General features: G+C 41.9%; 1 protein-coding gene across 14 annotated transcripts in view; it reads left to right on the top strand.

The window, feature by feature from the left end:
• Positions 1 to 16776, top strand: part of FHOD3 (formin homology 2 domain containing 3) — a 418162-nt gene that overhangs the window by 343907 nt on the left and 57479 nt on the right. For 12 of the 14 annotated variants that reach the window (XR_008575819.1, XR_008575818.1, XM_054816185.1 and 9 more), the window contains 3 exons: positions 2733 to 3044; positions 6790 to 7679; positions 14062 to 14220. Coding sequence is in view for 11 of the 14 variants with exons in the window: in XM_054816185.1 (XP_054672160.1) it covers positions 2733 to 3044; positions 6790 to 7679; positions 14062 to 14220 (1361 nt within the window). In the remaining 3 variants the exon portion in view is untranslated. The remainder of the gene's footprint in view (positions 1 to 2732; positions 3045 to 6789; positions 7680 to 14061; positions 14221 to 16776) is intronic. The other 2 variants (XR_008575820.1, XM_054816184.1) reach the window with 1 other exon arrangement.

The raw sequence follows: 16776 nt of genomic DNA, 5'->3' as shown, positions 1-16776 counted from the left end.
TAAAGCCACATTCAGCTTTCCTCCTCCTGATTAATCCAATTGCAAGTAAAACTTCTGCTTATTTAAAGACAACTGCCTCATTTGTTTTACTGAGAGGGAGGTGGCAGGGAAGCTAAGCCTTGAGAGAAGTTTGAAAAATAGCATATGCAAGTGAAAAGAGATTACCTCTGCTACTGAATCTGGCAGTCTCAGTTTAGCTTTTAAGAACTGTATATGTGTGAGAACTGGTTTTTTTAAAAAAAAATAAAAATATATTGCTTATAATGGCATCACACTTCTTAATGTCTCAGGAATGCCCTCTTTGCTGTCGATTCTTTTTGATATGACCGTGCTTGCTCCCCAGAGTCTTCACGCTCTCCACCAGCAGAAGTCTGAAGACAGGGAGTAGAGCCTGGTCTGTTATTTAACTCTGTTGCCACCTGCAAGGTTGCCACTTAGAATAGTGTTTTGTCTGGTGTGAAAATTGGTCCAGTAGAAACAGGACTGAAAGTTCCAGCTCATTTCAAATAGGCCACCACCAAGGATTCACTGAGAATTGTATTTTTTAACATGTTTAAAAGTTCTCACCAGTATCAGCCCAATGGATTACATGTGATGGACACACATCTAGCTTGCTGGCTTTGTTCTCCGGCTAGTGTTTGCTGGCAGATTTGATTTTTGAACTGCTTTTTTAAGGGAAGCGCTGCCAGACATAGCTCATTATTCATAAGTTATTTGGGTTATTGGTGGATTGTTTGATATTATCCCTAAAGAGAGAGAAAGAGAGAGAGACTGTCAAAATGAGTGTCAACATATGCCTGGTTCATTCTAGAAGTGCTTGGATTTGATACTCCTTGAACTCAAAAGAGCAGCCTGTATCAGTATATTGCTCTTTACTCTTTGTGCTATACCTACACGCTGACAGCTGTGAGGAGAAACACACCACTTGGATTCAGAGTGTCTGCCAACTTCTTGCCAGCTCTCTATAATTTTGCTTGTCTTGTAGGCAGGGTCCAGGGTACAGTCATAGGTAAGGTACATTTAGAGAGACAAGGCATGTGCAGAGCTGCTCGCCTGGCTAATACGAAACTTTTAGATGCTGTCTATGTAGAAGAGGGAGAAAGGTAAGCTTCTAATTGGGAGTGGTTTAAAACATTTTACAGGGATTTGAGTGAGTGTGGGCTATATATTAAACATATTATGTGTACATTTCTTTTATATAAATGTATTATATACGCATGTCTGGTTATTTAACTAACTACATATTTAAAATCAATTGTGAAAGTGTAGAAGCTTAGCTCCAATGAAATCAGTGGCAAAAAAAATCATTTGCAGTTTTGTATGCTTAAATTATATGAAATGAAGTGGAATAATGCGTACTGAAGATGCATTACTGAAAACTCATTAAAAACATGTGTGTTATTGTAAAGGTAGGCACAGGCATTGATAGAAATCATTATTCTTTGTGTAGGTGTCTCAGAAAATAGGATAGGCACGCAACATGAAACCATCTTAGGAAAACATTGTGACCATTATTTTGGCTTATACTTTCTCAGGGTAAATATATTTACCTGCTCCCTAGAGGAGTGAAATGTTTGGATTGCATTCCAGTGCAATACTTTTTTTCTTCAAAGATTCATGTAGTTCTTGAAGAAAGTCTCATTGTATATCATGTGATCCAAAGACCATGACAAGTCCAGAAGGCTCTTTTGCAATGTTATAATGAAAAGTAGTTAACAGAGGGAAAAAACCAAGTATGCTTTGGTCATCGTAGTTCAGCCGCCCAACACAAGGATTAGTACAGCGGGAATTTGGGGAGTATGCAGAACTAACATGCATGCCCATTTTCATCACTCTTGCATGGCCATTTCAGTTTTCAGAAAATTGTGAGCTGCTTGATGTGAATACGTGTGGATGCTCTTCAATTTCTTTGCAGCAGGCAGAGAACATTTGCATGTGAAAATCTACTGATTTAGCTAAAAACCATAAAGGTGAATGAATGAATTTCACTGTCAGTGGTAAAGCAGGGAAGAAGAAACCAAGTGTACTATCAACAGTGTTTGCCCTGTGCCAGCCGATAAAAAAGCTCATCATATGCCATATGCCAAGCAGTTGGAAACTGAATTTGTGCCATATGCCAAGCAGTTGGAAACTTCGTTCAGTTTTGATGTGGCTATTCTGAAGTAAATGTGCATGAAAAAACATATGGTTTTTGTCAGCCAAATGTGTGACAGTCCCATTTCCAGACTGTGCCATTCAACTGTGTTAATAAAACTAATATTTGTATTTTTTTGTTGAAGTGTTCCTCATCTGGTGAAAAAAAGAATTCTTCCAGAACCCAAAGAATATTCAGCCAAAAGCCACAATCTCCCTCCTTTTTGTTTTCTAAAAGATCTCTTCCTTCATGGCTCTGTCTAGGCACTGAGTTGTCAATGTCATGCTCAGGTGGGATGCCCATTTTCTGCTGGCTCGTTCAAATCCAACACTCCAGCTGTGGAAGTATGTATAAATACAGTGGGCTGGCTCCAGACAGCAAGCAAGGGGGTTTGCCAGGCCACTTCCACGTGCAATGCTGTCGTCGCACAACATTCATCAGTCTGTTGCTCCTAATGTTCAGCATGCCCTGGACTTGCTTTATATTTTCTTTCCATAAGGCACCTGTACAACTTTCACGTCGCTCTCATTTAGAAGGGTGAGCCTGAGACAACTCCGTCATTAAGTGAATCTCTTTCTCCCATTGTTCTCTCCGCCAGTGAGTGCCAGTGAACCTGAACCAGAGACAGAGACAGAACCAGAACCAGAACCAGAGCAGGAGGCTGAGGCTGAGGCCGAGCAGGGAACGGAGACACCCAAGGAAGTAGAGGCTACAGAGGTGGGACCAGAGAGTGAGGTGGAGCAAGGACCAGAGAGAGAGCCAGAAGAAAGTGCAATACTCAGTGAAAAAGAGAGGCAGAATGAGGAAGTGAATGAAAAAGACAACTGCTCTGCATCCAGCATATCCTCAGCAAGCAGCACTTTAGAGAGGGAAGAGAGAGAGGACAAGTTAACCAGTGACAATGAAACTGGTAAAGTGAAGCTTTTTCAATAATGAAGGGGTTCTGGTGGAAAAAAAAAATGTTCAATTAGCAGCTCTGTTGTTGCATTAATTAGCTAACAAATACTTTGCACCTAAGACTTTCTTCACCATGGCCAAGTCTGGTCTACTCTCTGCTTGGAAATTCACAGACTTTGATGGGATTTCTATGTTTGAGGGACAGCAAGGCCTTAATGAAATGAGGTTTCCTTTGATTCGAGACCATTTTCTTCCCCTAAGATTATTAAGTACTGAATCGTTATGTTGCAGTGACTGGCATCTCTGGCTCCCAGAGAATTTATTTGGGTGTTCTACACATAAAACAATGAGACAAGGGACCGTGCTGACGTGATTCGTAATGAGATTCCAGATACCTTTTCTCATCCTTTTAGTGGAAGAGGAAGAGCAATGAGGGCTGGGATGTTTGTTCCTTCCCTCCAGTTCTGATGTCTTGGTGAGGCTTCAGAAAGCAGAGCGAGACAGATAGTTGCTGCTGAAGTTGGGTCTGGGCTGTGGCCGTCTTTTTAGCTGGTGTGGAGGAGGCACATGAAATAGACCTTGTCTGGAAAAGACCAGTTCTGTAGTGACCAGTGGTTCTGGTCAGGTATGCCAACAGGCACCTGTGAAGGCTCAGCCTGGAAAACACCTTAAGAAGCAATTTTCTGCCTGGAGAGAGAATGACAACCAGAGCTTGTCATGCAGCCCAGGCAGGGAGGGACGGAAAGGCAGATTTTGACCTGTCTTGATTAATTACTCTTTTCCCCTTTTTATAGGGAAGTAAAGGAATGTAATGTAACTAGGGCATTTGGTTCCCAAGTTTTCTTAGGGCTGAACAGTGGAGTTCAGCCTAAGTTTTCTAAATTCTAGGTAAGAAAACAAGAATTGCTTCACAGTGTGAAATAGTCTTGCTGTTTCCTGAAAGAACAGGGATAACTCTGAATCACAAGGATTACCTCACAGAGATAAACTGTCAGATTGTACTGTTCATGTTTAAACCCTATCACTTTTTTTTTTCTTTTCTGGGAAGCATTAAGTTAATTTTATTCTGAATTTAAGAGGTATCTTCTTTTCAACCAGCACCAAGTTTGAATTACTTAGAATGTTATTGTACTCTTCAAGAATGTGGATGGATATAGATGTAGGAAAGAGAGGGGAGGTATGACAGATGAAGGATGTCCTTACCCTGTGGCATAGTCCAAGATAGTCCAAGTGCAAGTAAAGGAGAACAGGTTGCAGGTTTTTCCCCTCATCTTGTCTGTTACCAACCTCTTACCACTCTAAGTGTGTATGTACTTTTTGTTAAAAGCTAAGAAATATACCCTGTTAACAAAAACTCAACATCTTAAAATTGACCTGCGTTACCAGGAGACCAAAGATTTATTGGGTTATGCTGTGTATGAGGTCTCATGATCTGAGTTGTTTGCTCTCTAGTAGGTGAGGAGATTCGGGAAGCAAACGAGAATGCTTTCTCCAGCAATTCTGACATTCCCAATAAGCACTGCCATTTACGAGGTGACCCATTGGTTCTGCCCAGACGCATTAAGGACAGAGGAATAAAGCCTTTGGTCCTGGTTCCTCCTTTGTTAGCCATCCTGCTGAATTTGGCTTCCAACGAGTCTTGTTTCTTCAATGATATTTCAAAGCTTTACCTGTGGAGAGGAGGGCAGAAGAGGCCAGCAAGGTAGCCAGAGTCTTCACAACAATAATCTTTGATCAGCTATGGCAGATGAAAAGTCATAGGAAGCCTTGGGGAGCCCAAATTAGAGATTGTCTCTGGGGGAAATTTGATGAGCAGTTTTGCAAAAGGAATTAAATCCTGGAAGATCCCAGCTGGTGAAACTGAGGGCAGGTAGGTCATGCGGGATTTGCAGGAGGGACCCTGGGAAGGAAAGGCTAGGAGTAGGGGGAAATCCTCTGGGGGGGCTCAGCTGAGTAAAATCTATGGTGTGGGGAAGCAGCTGTCTAGTCACATTGTCTAGCAAAACTACCTCAGAGACAAATCTGAGAGACTACCTCAGGTGACAAATCTTGGTGAGAAAGCAATCCCATGGATAAAATCTGCGGAAAAATGAACACATAATGCAAGCAGTCAGGCCTCCGGCAGGAAAGCAGAAGGAAACAGTTTTGGAGGTTGTATCCATTGCTGAAAAAAAATCTCGGGTTAAACCTCTGGGCTCATTTTAAAATGTGGTTTAGAGGTTGATCTGAATAGAGGTGAGAGTCACTGCTGTCCATATGCTTTGTGCTATGAGACCCGTCCTACTTTTTAACATGGTGTTATTTTAAAGGGGCGGGGGGGAGCTGTGGGGCCTTGGATGAAGATCTCACTGAGCACATAACTTACCAGAGCACAGACCTAGATGTCATGGTGAGAAAGCAACTCCATTGACGAAGGAAGCCATAAAAGATGTTTAAAACTCTAAAGTATTGAAAAAGGTTGGAGCATAAGGGGAGAAACAAAGATAAAATGGCAGTTTAAGAGAAAGGGCAACTGACAGGTATAAAAGAAAATCTTTAACCACAAGGGGCCAAAAGGAAGGCAGGCTAGCAATCAAAATAAGATGTTTTTAAGAAATAGAGTTTATAAAAAATATATTAATAAAATGTGTAAAGACTATGGGGGACAGAAGGAATGTCCTACAGGAAATACAGTAAGTGTGAAGAATTATTTTTGTCCATGTTTAATCACTTCATCTGATGCCCACTGGAAAAAGAAGCACCATAATTTTTAGACACATTATCCACATTGGTTAGGAGTATTATATTCAGGGAAATGTATTCGAAGAGACACTTACATCATTTGTTTTTACAATTTGACTGCTATAGTTTGTTATTTATGGTGCTGTAGACATGGTATTTTGCAGATTATTGTTGGGAAAAGCTGTAGTCAGAAAGATGAAGCTTCATTACAGTGACATGTTAAATGATTGTGATATGGGAAGAAGGCCATTAGGCTTCTGATTCCGTCATATATTACAAGGAGTGTAACAGTGGTTGATGAGCAGCATTTTCAAAAATCTTTTATAAAAGTGCTCATATTCCTAGAAATAACTTTAAAAATCTTGCTTATGCTTATACTCAGTGAGTTGCCCTGAGAGCTGTACCCTGGGCAGCCTGCTCTGGGATTCAGATAGTCCGTGTTGTGAAGATGGCCCAGGTACCCAGCAGGGAGGTCTGAGGAACAGCCAGATGTGAAAGCTGTCCTCTAGCCAGCGAGGAGGGAGGAGGAGGAGTAGTAAGCAGTTACATGTTGACCTTGACATCAGGCAGGGAAGATCTCTTTTATAAGGAAGTTTTCCAGGGGTGGTTCCAGTTTATGGCCAGGTGAAAAGTACAACGATGACCTGTTTTGTGCTATTGCCATGATATTTAAGCCCCATTCCAGATGAGTAAGGGTTCTGAGCATTTATGCACTGTATAAAATGAGCTGGGGTAGTAAGTACAAAGTGAAATCTGACAACCTGAACCTTGAAATCCTGACAGCTATATAGTCCCTCCCAAGCTACGCTGATTATTTTCTGCTCCCATTCCTTTCTTTGAGAATTACTCCCAGCTCATCAAGATTGGGCCATATATCAGCACTGTCACTTATTTCAAAATTTTCAAAGCTACTGCTTGCCCAGATTCAGATTAATTGTGCATGTGCCCCCCAATTTTTTTCTGGGGGGTTGAAGAGTATTCTTGGCACTCTGGCTCCCTCCCCTTGACTCTTCCCATCTGTGTGTGTGTGATTGCAGGTCCATGGTCGCAGACCATTCAGGATGCTGGTGTGAATGAGCAGTGCAGCAACATCCTCAACAACAAGCGGTTTATGCTGGACATGTTGTATGCGCATAACAAAAAGCCCAAGGATGAAGAGGAGAAGGAGCTGGAGGCGAAGGAGGAAAAGAAGGAGACGGAGGAAAGTGACGAGTCACTCACTAGCCTAGCCAGTAGGATCTCTATCCTGCAGGCAACGAAGCAGGCCAAAGATGAAAGTGTCAAAAAGATGGAGATCGGAAATCTGGACAACCAAGGCAGTGTGAAAGCCTTTGCGGAAAAATTCAACAGTGGTGAGCTGGCCAAGGGGACAGCCATGCCTGAAGATGAAATCAGTGAACAGGTCCCCGAGAAAACACCAGCACAGCCAAAGAAGGAATCTGACTACATCTGGGATCAGCTCATGGCTAATCCTAGAGAACTTAAAATCAAAGACATGGATTTTACAGACTTGGGGGAGGAGGATGATGTAGATGTGTTGGACATGGATATGGGTCCTGGGGACTCCCTTGTTCCCCCTCCTCCACCTCCACCTTCTTTTCTGGGTTTGCCTCCTCCACCACCTCCCCCGCTGTTTGGATGTCCGCCTCCACCTCCACCCTCTGCTAATTTATTGGCTCCTCCTCCGCTGTTCAGCACTCCTCAGGGTTTAGGGTCACCCCAGGTTTCTAGGGGTCAGCCAGCATTTATAAAGAAGAAGAAAACCATCCGTCTGTTTTGGAACGAGGTACGGCCATTTGAGTGGCAGTGTAAAAACAACAAACGCTGCAGAGAATTCCTGTGGTCGAAACTGGAACCCATTAAGGTGGACACTTCCAAACTGGAGCATCTCTTTGAGTCTAAATCCAAGGAACTGCCTGTCACAAAGGTACAGCTCACATTCAGCTTGCTATGATTTTGCTATTGTATTGGTATTCATTCTAACTTAGATCTGGGTGATTTATGTTGTTTATATGAAAACAGTGGAAATTACTGAATGTGTTTCTAGCTTAGCCTATGACGGAAGATATTCCATGGCCTCAAACAAGGAGATGAGGCTAGGGTGGTCTGTGTGCCAAGCTGCCCTCTTATCTCAGGTCTACCGGATTTGGAATATCACTTCAGGTGGGGAATACCAACAAATTTTACATTAGCTTGTTCATAGCTGAGCGCCAAACTAGCTATTGAAAGCTGAAATATTTTCTGTTACATTCGTATAAAGGTCACGGACAGCATGATGATTCATTTCTGTGTATTTGACAGTTCTTCACTTGGTAATATTTTCCTAATCATTCTGTGGAAAGGTTAGAACATCAAACTGTATCTGCTGCAAAGAGCCTACACGTGTGCTTTGTTCTGAAGGATCGATTGATCAGCTGGACCAAGTTTACAGCTAAACTCTGCAGGGGTGTTGGGTTATTTTATACTGGTGAACAGGCCTATTTTAAATCCTTAATTTGTACAATGTGGCTAGTCAAATTTTGGGATAGAAGCTGGCACAGGAACTACCTCTGTAGCTAGATTTCCCTCTTCTTTAGGAGCATTGTCATAGAGTAAATTCACAAAGGCTGGTGACATGGCTGTTTAACATTAGACTCAACAATAAAAGGAAGTCTTTTATAGTTATATTTAGTAGGAATTTGAAGTAGCATTAAAAAAGTTATTAGCTTGAACATTTGTTTTTCATGGCTGCACAAACTCTTTTTCTTCTAAGCAGAGTAATCGGTATCAGGGAAACAATGTTTTTTTCCAGTTGAAATGCTAGTAAAAGATGTCCATCTCTCTTACTTAAATGAATCACTTCTATGTTTTCCTATATGTTCTATAGTGACATAAAAACCAGTCAGTACCTTGAATATTTTACTTCTCTTTAGCTGGCAAAAGTCGTTATATATACTATGTATCATATATATTATTGTTTGCTCTTAATCTGGGGAGACTGGATGTCTTACGGCAAAAGTTCTCCATGTCATGTCTCTGGGTTAACTCAAAATTTTCTAATAGTCATTCTTGATCTTCTTGGCCAAGTGGAAACATTGTGATTTGAGGAACAGTCAGGCCCCTCATTAAGTACCTAGCAAACAACGGGTACATAAGTACATGGCTCGTGTAGATCCTGCCATCGCTGTTCTTAGTGGAATTTTTTGTGACACAAATGCATGTAGATCTGAAAAGTATGGCGTAGCAGCTCTAAAAACACGTTCAGCTGATCGATCGTTCATTTGGCTGATGCTGAGATTAATTTCTCTCTCTAATTCCTTTTCTACTGAGGAAGGAATGCTGGTTATGTCGTGGCGTGTTACTCCTCATCTCTCTCCCTGTAAATACAAATCTGCCACAGATGGTTCATAGATGGAAGGAATGAGAGCGTTTTCTTAGATCCATAAAACATTTAATTCCTCGAATTGAATGTGGAATGATGACATATTTGCTATTTCCAAACTTTAGCTTTGTGCTAAAAGCCAGCATTGTAATGGATCAGTCTGGCTGATTCTTAATCTTTTAATCTCACCCAGAAATACTGATAAAATGTTAAATTGCTGGAATTTTGACTTGTTCACTTTTCCATTATTCACTGTGCACGTTTCCAAACTACCTTTGGCCATTTCCCCCCCAACACACTTGCTTCCCAAACCTGCCTGATGCTTTGGCACAGCTTTTTGGCTTCTGGCTGGAGGATGAGTGAGCAGGTTTCTTTGAAATTAGTGCAAGTCTGAGGAATGATTTAGGTGACTGCTTTCCTCATGGAGACTAATAACGGCTCTCTGCATGAGACATTATACTTTTGGCTCTCTTTCCCCCCTGTCCTATAACACAGACATAGAAGTCTCATTGTCTCTGTAAAGAAAGAAGACAATGGCGACCGAGGAGTACAGTAGTGGAGGTCTGCTTAGACTTCTGTGTGGTTTTGGTGAATACCAGCAAATCTTCCAGGAGATGGTCCTTATATCAAATGAGAGTGGGAATAATTAAGCAGACCACTGAATCCGTAAAAGACTTGAGGTTTGGTATGAAGATTGCACTCAAATTAGGATAGCTCTCGCTTTTTCCAGACTGCTTGGTTTATTTCCAGGGAGTACATTCCCCGTTGTGTCTAGTTTCTCCTGTCCAATGGCTGCAATCCAAAACAGGTTTATTCTATAATATCGTAAAGTCTGACTCACAGCTCAGTTGGTTCAGCTGAAAAAGAGCGCAGAGCAACAAATCAAAAGTCAGATCTCCAGATTTCATAGCAATAGATGGAAGCAGGTGCATGGAAAAGGAACAGTCCAGAAAGATGAGAGAAAAAGCGAAGTCAGGGTGTGTCGGGGGGGGGCTTGGCTCAATCTTGTGCATGTGCTCTTTCATACAGCTGTAACCAATTTTACTCCAGTTTCTAATCTTTCACTGTGATTTCCACAACACACAGCTATAAACAGCTACTTCCTGGCTCATGAGAAGTTTTTCATTAAACACAATAGACTGCAATAAAATAAAGTGGATTTTAAATTGTAGGATATAATATGGAAGTTGGGGGGGCAGGGCTGGGAAGGGAGATTCTTGATTTTAGGAAAACTTATTCCACACTGGACAGCTCATACATTGATTATAGTTAGTGGAGCACCTTAAGTTGCAAAATGTTGATTTTCTGGAATAGAGAACCACAACATTCTGTTTGTGAATAGAAAGAGATTGTTCAGGTATCCCCTCCAAGCCAGTCTAGAATTTCTTTCCTTCTCACTCCGCCAAACAAAGCAGGTATTTTGGCAAAGTACTTCAAAGTGTTTATTTTTCTGTGAAGAGAAATGAAAACACGCAGGCACTACTGAATCAAATGATGTTGTTCAGCCCTTCTGCCATCCACTTGGTTCTGCGTGTCATTTGGAAGTATTATTTTGCTGATTCATCTATGCCCTGTGGGACATAGTGATCTATCATGTGCCCACAGACATAAAATCTAGTAGGAGTGAAAAATTAAAGAACGTGGTTTCATGTACATGTGTATATACATGCCTCGACACATACTCCTTTTAACAGTGTTGGTTGCAATTTGAATAAATGCCAAGGCAAGTCATAAATGTGGACCAGAATTTCTGAAAAAGGTTATATATATGTATCCCGGACAAAGCCAGTGGCAGCTGAGTGATTCCATTTTAAATCGCTGGTGCTAAATCCTTGCTAACTGAGATAGAAATAAAAAAATTGCCATCTTGCTATTAAGGGTTTGCCCATTTTTTTCTGTACTGCTGATGCAGTTTAAATGCAGGAGATATTTCTAACTTGATGGTCATATAAAATTACTTATTTATAATGACCTCTGGAAAAGTGATTTAAATTTTTCTGCTTCCCATCTTAATTAAAGCAAGGAGGCATGTTCTAGACTGTGTGCTCCTCAGATTGCTTCTGTAGGACTGTAACAGCTTTTGGCTAACCTATCTTGACTACCCAGACTTCAACAGAGGCAACAGAATCTGGCCAGTTAGGTCTTTTAAAGATCTAAATTCGCTGCAGTTGTTAATACCTTGCAGGAATGTTTGTTTCCCACAAATTATACCACCTGATATATTTGTATTTTATAATTAATTTTGTGTTTACATTTAATAATATAATTTTCAGCAGTTCAGGGCTCATGTTACATACTGACACGTTAAAATGTAAAATCAAGTGCACTAGTGCACTGTTCCCTCAAGCATTTGGTCATTCTCTGTTAATGAACTTATAAAACACAGTCTGAAGTCACCTAATATTTTAATAGAAATTAATAGTCATAGCTTATTTTAACAGTCAGACACTTACACATGTGCGATTTCATTGCAGACAAAAAGGAATTCTTTTCCTAGCAGTAGGGTAATAAAGTTCATAGTAGTAAAACCTTTCTCTTTTCTTCATCCTTTTATTTATTTGGAAAGGATTTCTTTGTAACTCAGACATTGTCCCCAGAATGAATTTAAAATCTCTTCTGCCCCTGTTTTTGAAAAAAGTTACTTACCCCAAATTTTTATACCCCATATGCAGTTATAGCTCTGGAAAATACCTACATTCTTACATCCCCTATACAGCTCATCTGTCTTTCATAACTCACTGTTAAGGAGAGAGTGCACTGTAGCAATCGCAATCATCTCAGTGGTTAGCATCATGTGTCCCTCAAATGAATATGTCTCTCTTGTCAAACTTGGGAGCCTAAAAGCAGAGCTGCAGCTCTGAGGCTTACTTACCCATACCGCATGTGGGAAGCCTAAATTTAACTCCTTTCCCCCAGCCTTTTCCCTTATTCTCTGCATAAATTCTTGGGAGCTGTGTAATTCTGTGCTGCAAAGGACAAGGTAAAAAGTGATGGTTTAAAAAAGGCTTTGTGCAATACAGACTCGAGAGGAAGCAGTCTCTGGTGAGCCCCACTTGTTTTTATGTGGTCTTGGCCACTAACTGTGGTCCTGAAAATGTGATTAATGGCCCCGGAAGTAAAAATGACTGCTTTAAAGGAGAAGCTGCATCTCGATCCTTCAGGTAGCTCCCCAAGAAAAAGAAGACTTTCTTAAAGAAGGGAAAGTTCAAGAAGGCTTCAGGAATGCTTTTAAGGTGGTAAGAAGAGAGCAGTTATGACAGAACAGATATCTAAAAATTGAAAACAAGTGGAAAACAAAGCTTCATGGTCTAAAAGCAATCCTGAGCACAGATCAAGACTGGGGCAGTAAGAATCCCGTGCAACAAGCTCTAGGTGATCCTGCTGTAGCAGGGGCGTTGGGCTAGATGATCTCCAGAGGTCCCTTCCAACCCCTACCACTCTGTGAATCTGTGAATCTCCTCCTGGACTTTCCCCAAATCTACAAGGGATACAAGAGGCACTACTGCTGTAGACAACATGGATGATTGATTCTCTGTTCTGAACAGCTGTATGGGCTGCCACATTGCAGCCTGGAAAGAGAGATTGCTTAGTCTCTCTCTTTGCCCCTTTGAGGTGCATCTGTGCTGAGGCTGCTGCTGCCAGAGCTGCCAACCACAGTCCAGGTAGCAGCCTCTAGTCACATCTCTGCAGCTTGTGCCTTGCTGAAACACAGGTTTACACACAGCAAAGCGTGTGTGTGTGTGTGCTTTCTTGCGTCAAGGTGTTGGTCTTCTCCCTACACTCCTGTGCTTGACAGCATCCCTCAGCCCATCTCTGATAGGGCAAAGGAAGGCAAAACAGAGAAAACATTTTTCCAAAGTTCACGTGTGTGGAGAGGGAGGAAAAAACCCCTGTGTATGAGGAGCATAGTCCTCTCCTCTTGCGGCTGTCTGGTATATGATATCTATAGTAGCCAAAGAGACACCTTCTGGCATGGGACAGTGAGAGAATGAGAGACATGCTGAGGTGTAAAAGCAAAGACCACATTCAACACTGCATTACGCCATATAAATGGTTTGTGAGTCACCTTGCCTAGCTGGTTCACATTTTGCCACTGTGAGAACGGGGAGAGAGGAAGAAATTTCTTGGGTCTTCTCTAGAATGGAATTTAAAGTGTATGTTGTTAGTTCTTTGTGCTTTCATTATTATTTGTACTGTAGTTTATACTGGAGGTAAGATCCAAAGATTATATCTAGTCTCAAATAAAACTTTGAAAAAAGCAGAAGGGTTGAAGTTGTTCTGCACCTGTGAAGGGCTTGACAGTCATATCATGAGCAGCAAGGTAGAATACCCTTCCCCTGGCAGCCAGAGGGCAGAAAACCATGCCAGTGTCTCCAGAAAGGCCTCTACAACTCCTTTGCCAGTGCCCGAGGTGGATTTATCCCATGGGAGAGTGCTGACAGGCAGGTGGGAACCACCCTGTGTGTTTCCCAGCCAGCCACACAGGCGAGAGAGGGTCGGCGGCCACTCCGGGTTGAAACATCCAAGGGGTAATTGACCCTCGGGGCCCATCATCAGCCCGGCTGCTGCCCCACCAGCCCTGCACCGGCCGGTCCTGCCACACGGCAGAGCTCTCGCCCGGCGGGGACAGCTTCAGGCTCTTTTCAGTCCAACTCTTGCCCCAGGCGGCAGCATCCCCAGCCCTCGCGGGGACTCCTGTGTCTCAGGCTGGCTCTGCTTTGCCTGGCATCTGAGACTGCATTCAGCTCTCTGGTTAAATCCTGGCAGCTCATGTTGATACCAGCAAGGATGTGGTAAAAGAATTCGGCTTTTTTGGATGACTATAAATGCATTAGATTTACATTCAGGGTCAGCACCCTTGAGTAGGGGAAATCATTAGCAAAAGGAGTGACTTTTTCATTACAAAATGGGCTGGAGGAATAATGTTCTTGTTCTCTTCTTTACCAAGAAAACTGCTGCAGATGGGAAGCGACAGGAGATCATTGTATTGGACTCAAAACGAAGCAACGCTATTAATATTGGCTTGACTGTGTTGCCCCCTCCCCGGACTATCAAGACTGCTATTTTGAACTTTGACGAATATGCCTTAAACAAGGAAGGAATAGAGGTAAGAAAGAGTAATCAATGTCTTCAAGTCTGCATTTTCAAAAATATTTTTTTTTCAATATTGCACATGGCATGGACCAGACTTATCATGGAAGAGGAAAAAGAGGATGCGTTATATCATGACTGAGTATTGTAATTCATCGAATCAATGCAGTGTGCTCAGAAGCACGTAGTATTCCTCTGAGGCTGAGCATGCTCAGTAAGCATGGATTTCTCTGCTTTGTGTTCAATTTCCAGTAACGATGGTGTTAATTCCTGTCAAGATTTTCAGAGTATTATCTGTTCCTCTGAAGCCTGACTGAAATATTGTGAACAGCAAGAATAGGCAGTGAGTTACTAGGGCTGATGCAACTGGTACAGGGTTTAATAAAGTTCATGCCCAGCTAGCTGTTGGAGTCATTCTAGATTGTATATCTAATGGAAAACAAATACAGTGACTAGTTCTGCTCAAAATAGCATTTCTGTGTTACTGTTGTTTGAAGAAAAGCAGTTGGTATAAATATTACAGATGATGTAATTTTTACCATTGCATGTTTGACTTTGCAGATATTCTTACTGAGATCCAAGATGAGCTCTGTTTATTATTTTTTATCAAAACATTTTTCTTCTATGAAGCGTAAAAGAAGCCTGCTGCTCCCCTATTTTTTTTCATTGTGGTTGTATTAATTTCAAATCTTTTTTTCTTTTTTTTATTCTAATAAGCCTATGTCATCTAGTAAGAGTAATCTGCACAACTACAAGTCTCAACCAGTGGCTGAACTGCAGAGGTCATGTATGGATTCACAGTCACCTTTCAGTGGTTTGGCGCTGTGTTTCATGATTTCCCCCTTTCCACCTTCACTGTGCTGACTACAGAAGAAAATGAGAAAAGCTGGCTGGAATGGAAATACAGTTGCCAACAGTTACATGCAAAAGAAATACTTAAGGCAAAAGATCGTTCTAGCTAGAAGAAGAATCTAGCTGATTTATTCCTACTAGAATATAGTTTCTTCCCAAAGCTATATTACTTATTTGCTATATACATACCTTACTCATATTATGAAGGTGACAAATCAGGCTAAAAAAGTAATTTTTCATGACCCAGCCCATGTACCCATCACTGCAGTTTGCAATACTAAGCTTTAAAGTGTTGGAGAAAAGCGCCCCTCCAGCCAAGCCCAACTTACAGACCGCTGGTTAGATCTCAGTGTTTCCATGCAAAGTCCAACATAAAATGGCTGGTAAAGAAGGACATATCTTTATTATCTTCCATGTGTCATCTCCTTTGACTTGTGGTCTTCTCTGGCACACTTAACAGAAGCTCAGCTGCTCTGTACAGCTCACCCTTTTCAGTGCCAACGTTTGTAGCTGGGCTGTCCATCTGCCAACCACCTGTGGTGTCCATAGTTGTGAGTGCCTTGTACCACCACACCCTCCTTTGGGTGGCCTTTCCATTAGCTGCCAGAAACCCATAATTTCATTTAAAATATATATGCAGGTAGCTTTCAAATTGAAGAATTCAGAAACCAGGAAATGATACACTGTTGATATACTTGCCCAGTGCTAAAGAAAATGGAATTTCTGAGTTCTGTGTCCACAGTTTGAAGCTAAGGATGTCAGCAATCCCGATGTGATCATTCAGATGATAGCTAAAATTGAGAGAAAGGGAATAAGCTGAATATGAGTCAGCAGTGTGTCCAGGTGGCCAAGAAGGCCAACAGCATCCTGGCTTGTATCAGGAATAGTGTGGCCAGCAGGACTAGGGAAGCAATTGTCCCCCTGTACTCGGCACTGGTGAGGCCACACCTTGAGTACTTTGTTCAGTTTTGGGCCCCTCACTACAAGAAGGACATTGAGGTGCTGGAGCGTGTCCAGAGAAGGGCAACGAAGCTGGTGAAGGATCTAGAGCACAAGTCTGATGAGGAGCAGCTGAGGGAACTGGGCTTGTTTATCCTGGAGGAGGCTGAGAGGAGACCTTATCGCTCTCTACACCTGCCTGACAGGAGGTTGTAGCCAGGTGGGGTTGGTCTCTTCTCCCAAGTAACTAGCAAAAAGACAAGAGGAAATGGTCTCAAGTGGTGCCGGGGCGGTTTAGATTGGATATTAGGAAAAAATTCTTCACTGACAGGGTTGTCAATCATTGGAACAGGCTCCCCAGAGAGGTGGTTGAGTCACCATTCCTGGAGGTATTTAAAAGATGTGTAGATGTGGTGCTTAGGGACATGGTTTAGTGGTGGACTTTGCAGTGTTATGTTAACGGTTGGACTTGATGATCTTAAAGGTCTTTTCCAATCTAAATGATTCTGTGATTCTATAGAGCAGAGCCCAGGTACTTTGCACCTTGAGGGATGAAGCCTTTATTGGTTGGGAAGGATGATGTTCATGGAGAAAAGAGCTTTTCTTTTCCTTCAATGTTCCATATTTATTTACTTCTTATCAGATAAAACCCTGAACTGAATTCAAATTCCCTTCCTCAATCCCCAATTTACAGGTTCTTCTTGTAGCACGCTGTTATAGAGTCAGACAGATGTTCATAGTGAGATAGAGGGCTGGATTAAGCTATGCAGAATTGGCCAGG

Source organism: Grus americana, chromosome 2, assembly GCF_028858705.1.
Source record: "Grus americana isolate bGruAme1 chromosome 2, bGruAme1.mat, whole genome shotgun sequence".
Taxonomy (NCBI): Eukaryota; Metazoa; Chordata; class Aves; order Gruiformes; family Gruidae; genus Grus; species Grus americana.
The sequence above is the reverse complement of the archived record's forward strand: the minus strand, read 5'-3'. Positions and strand labels throughout refer to the sequence as shown.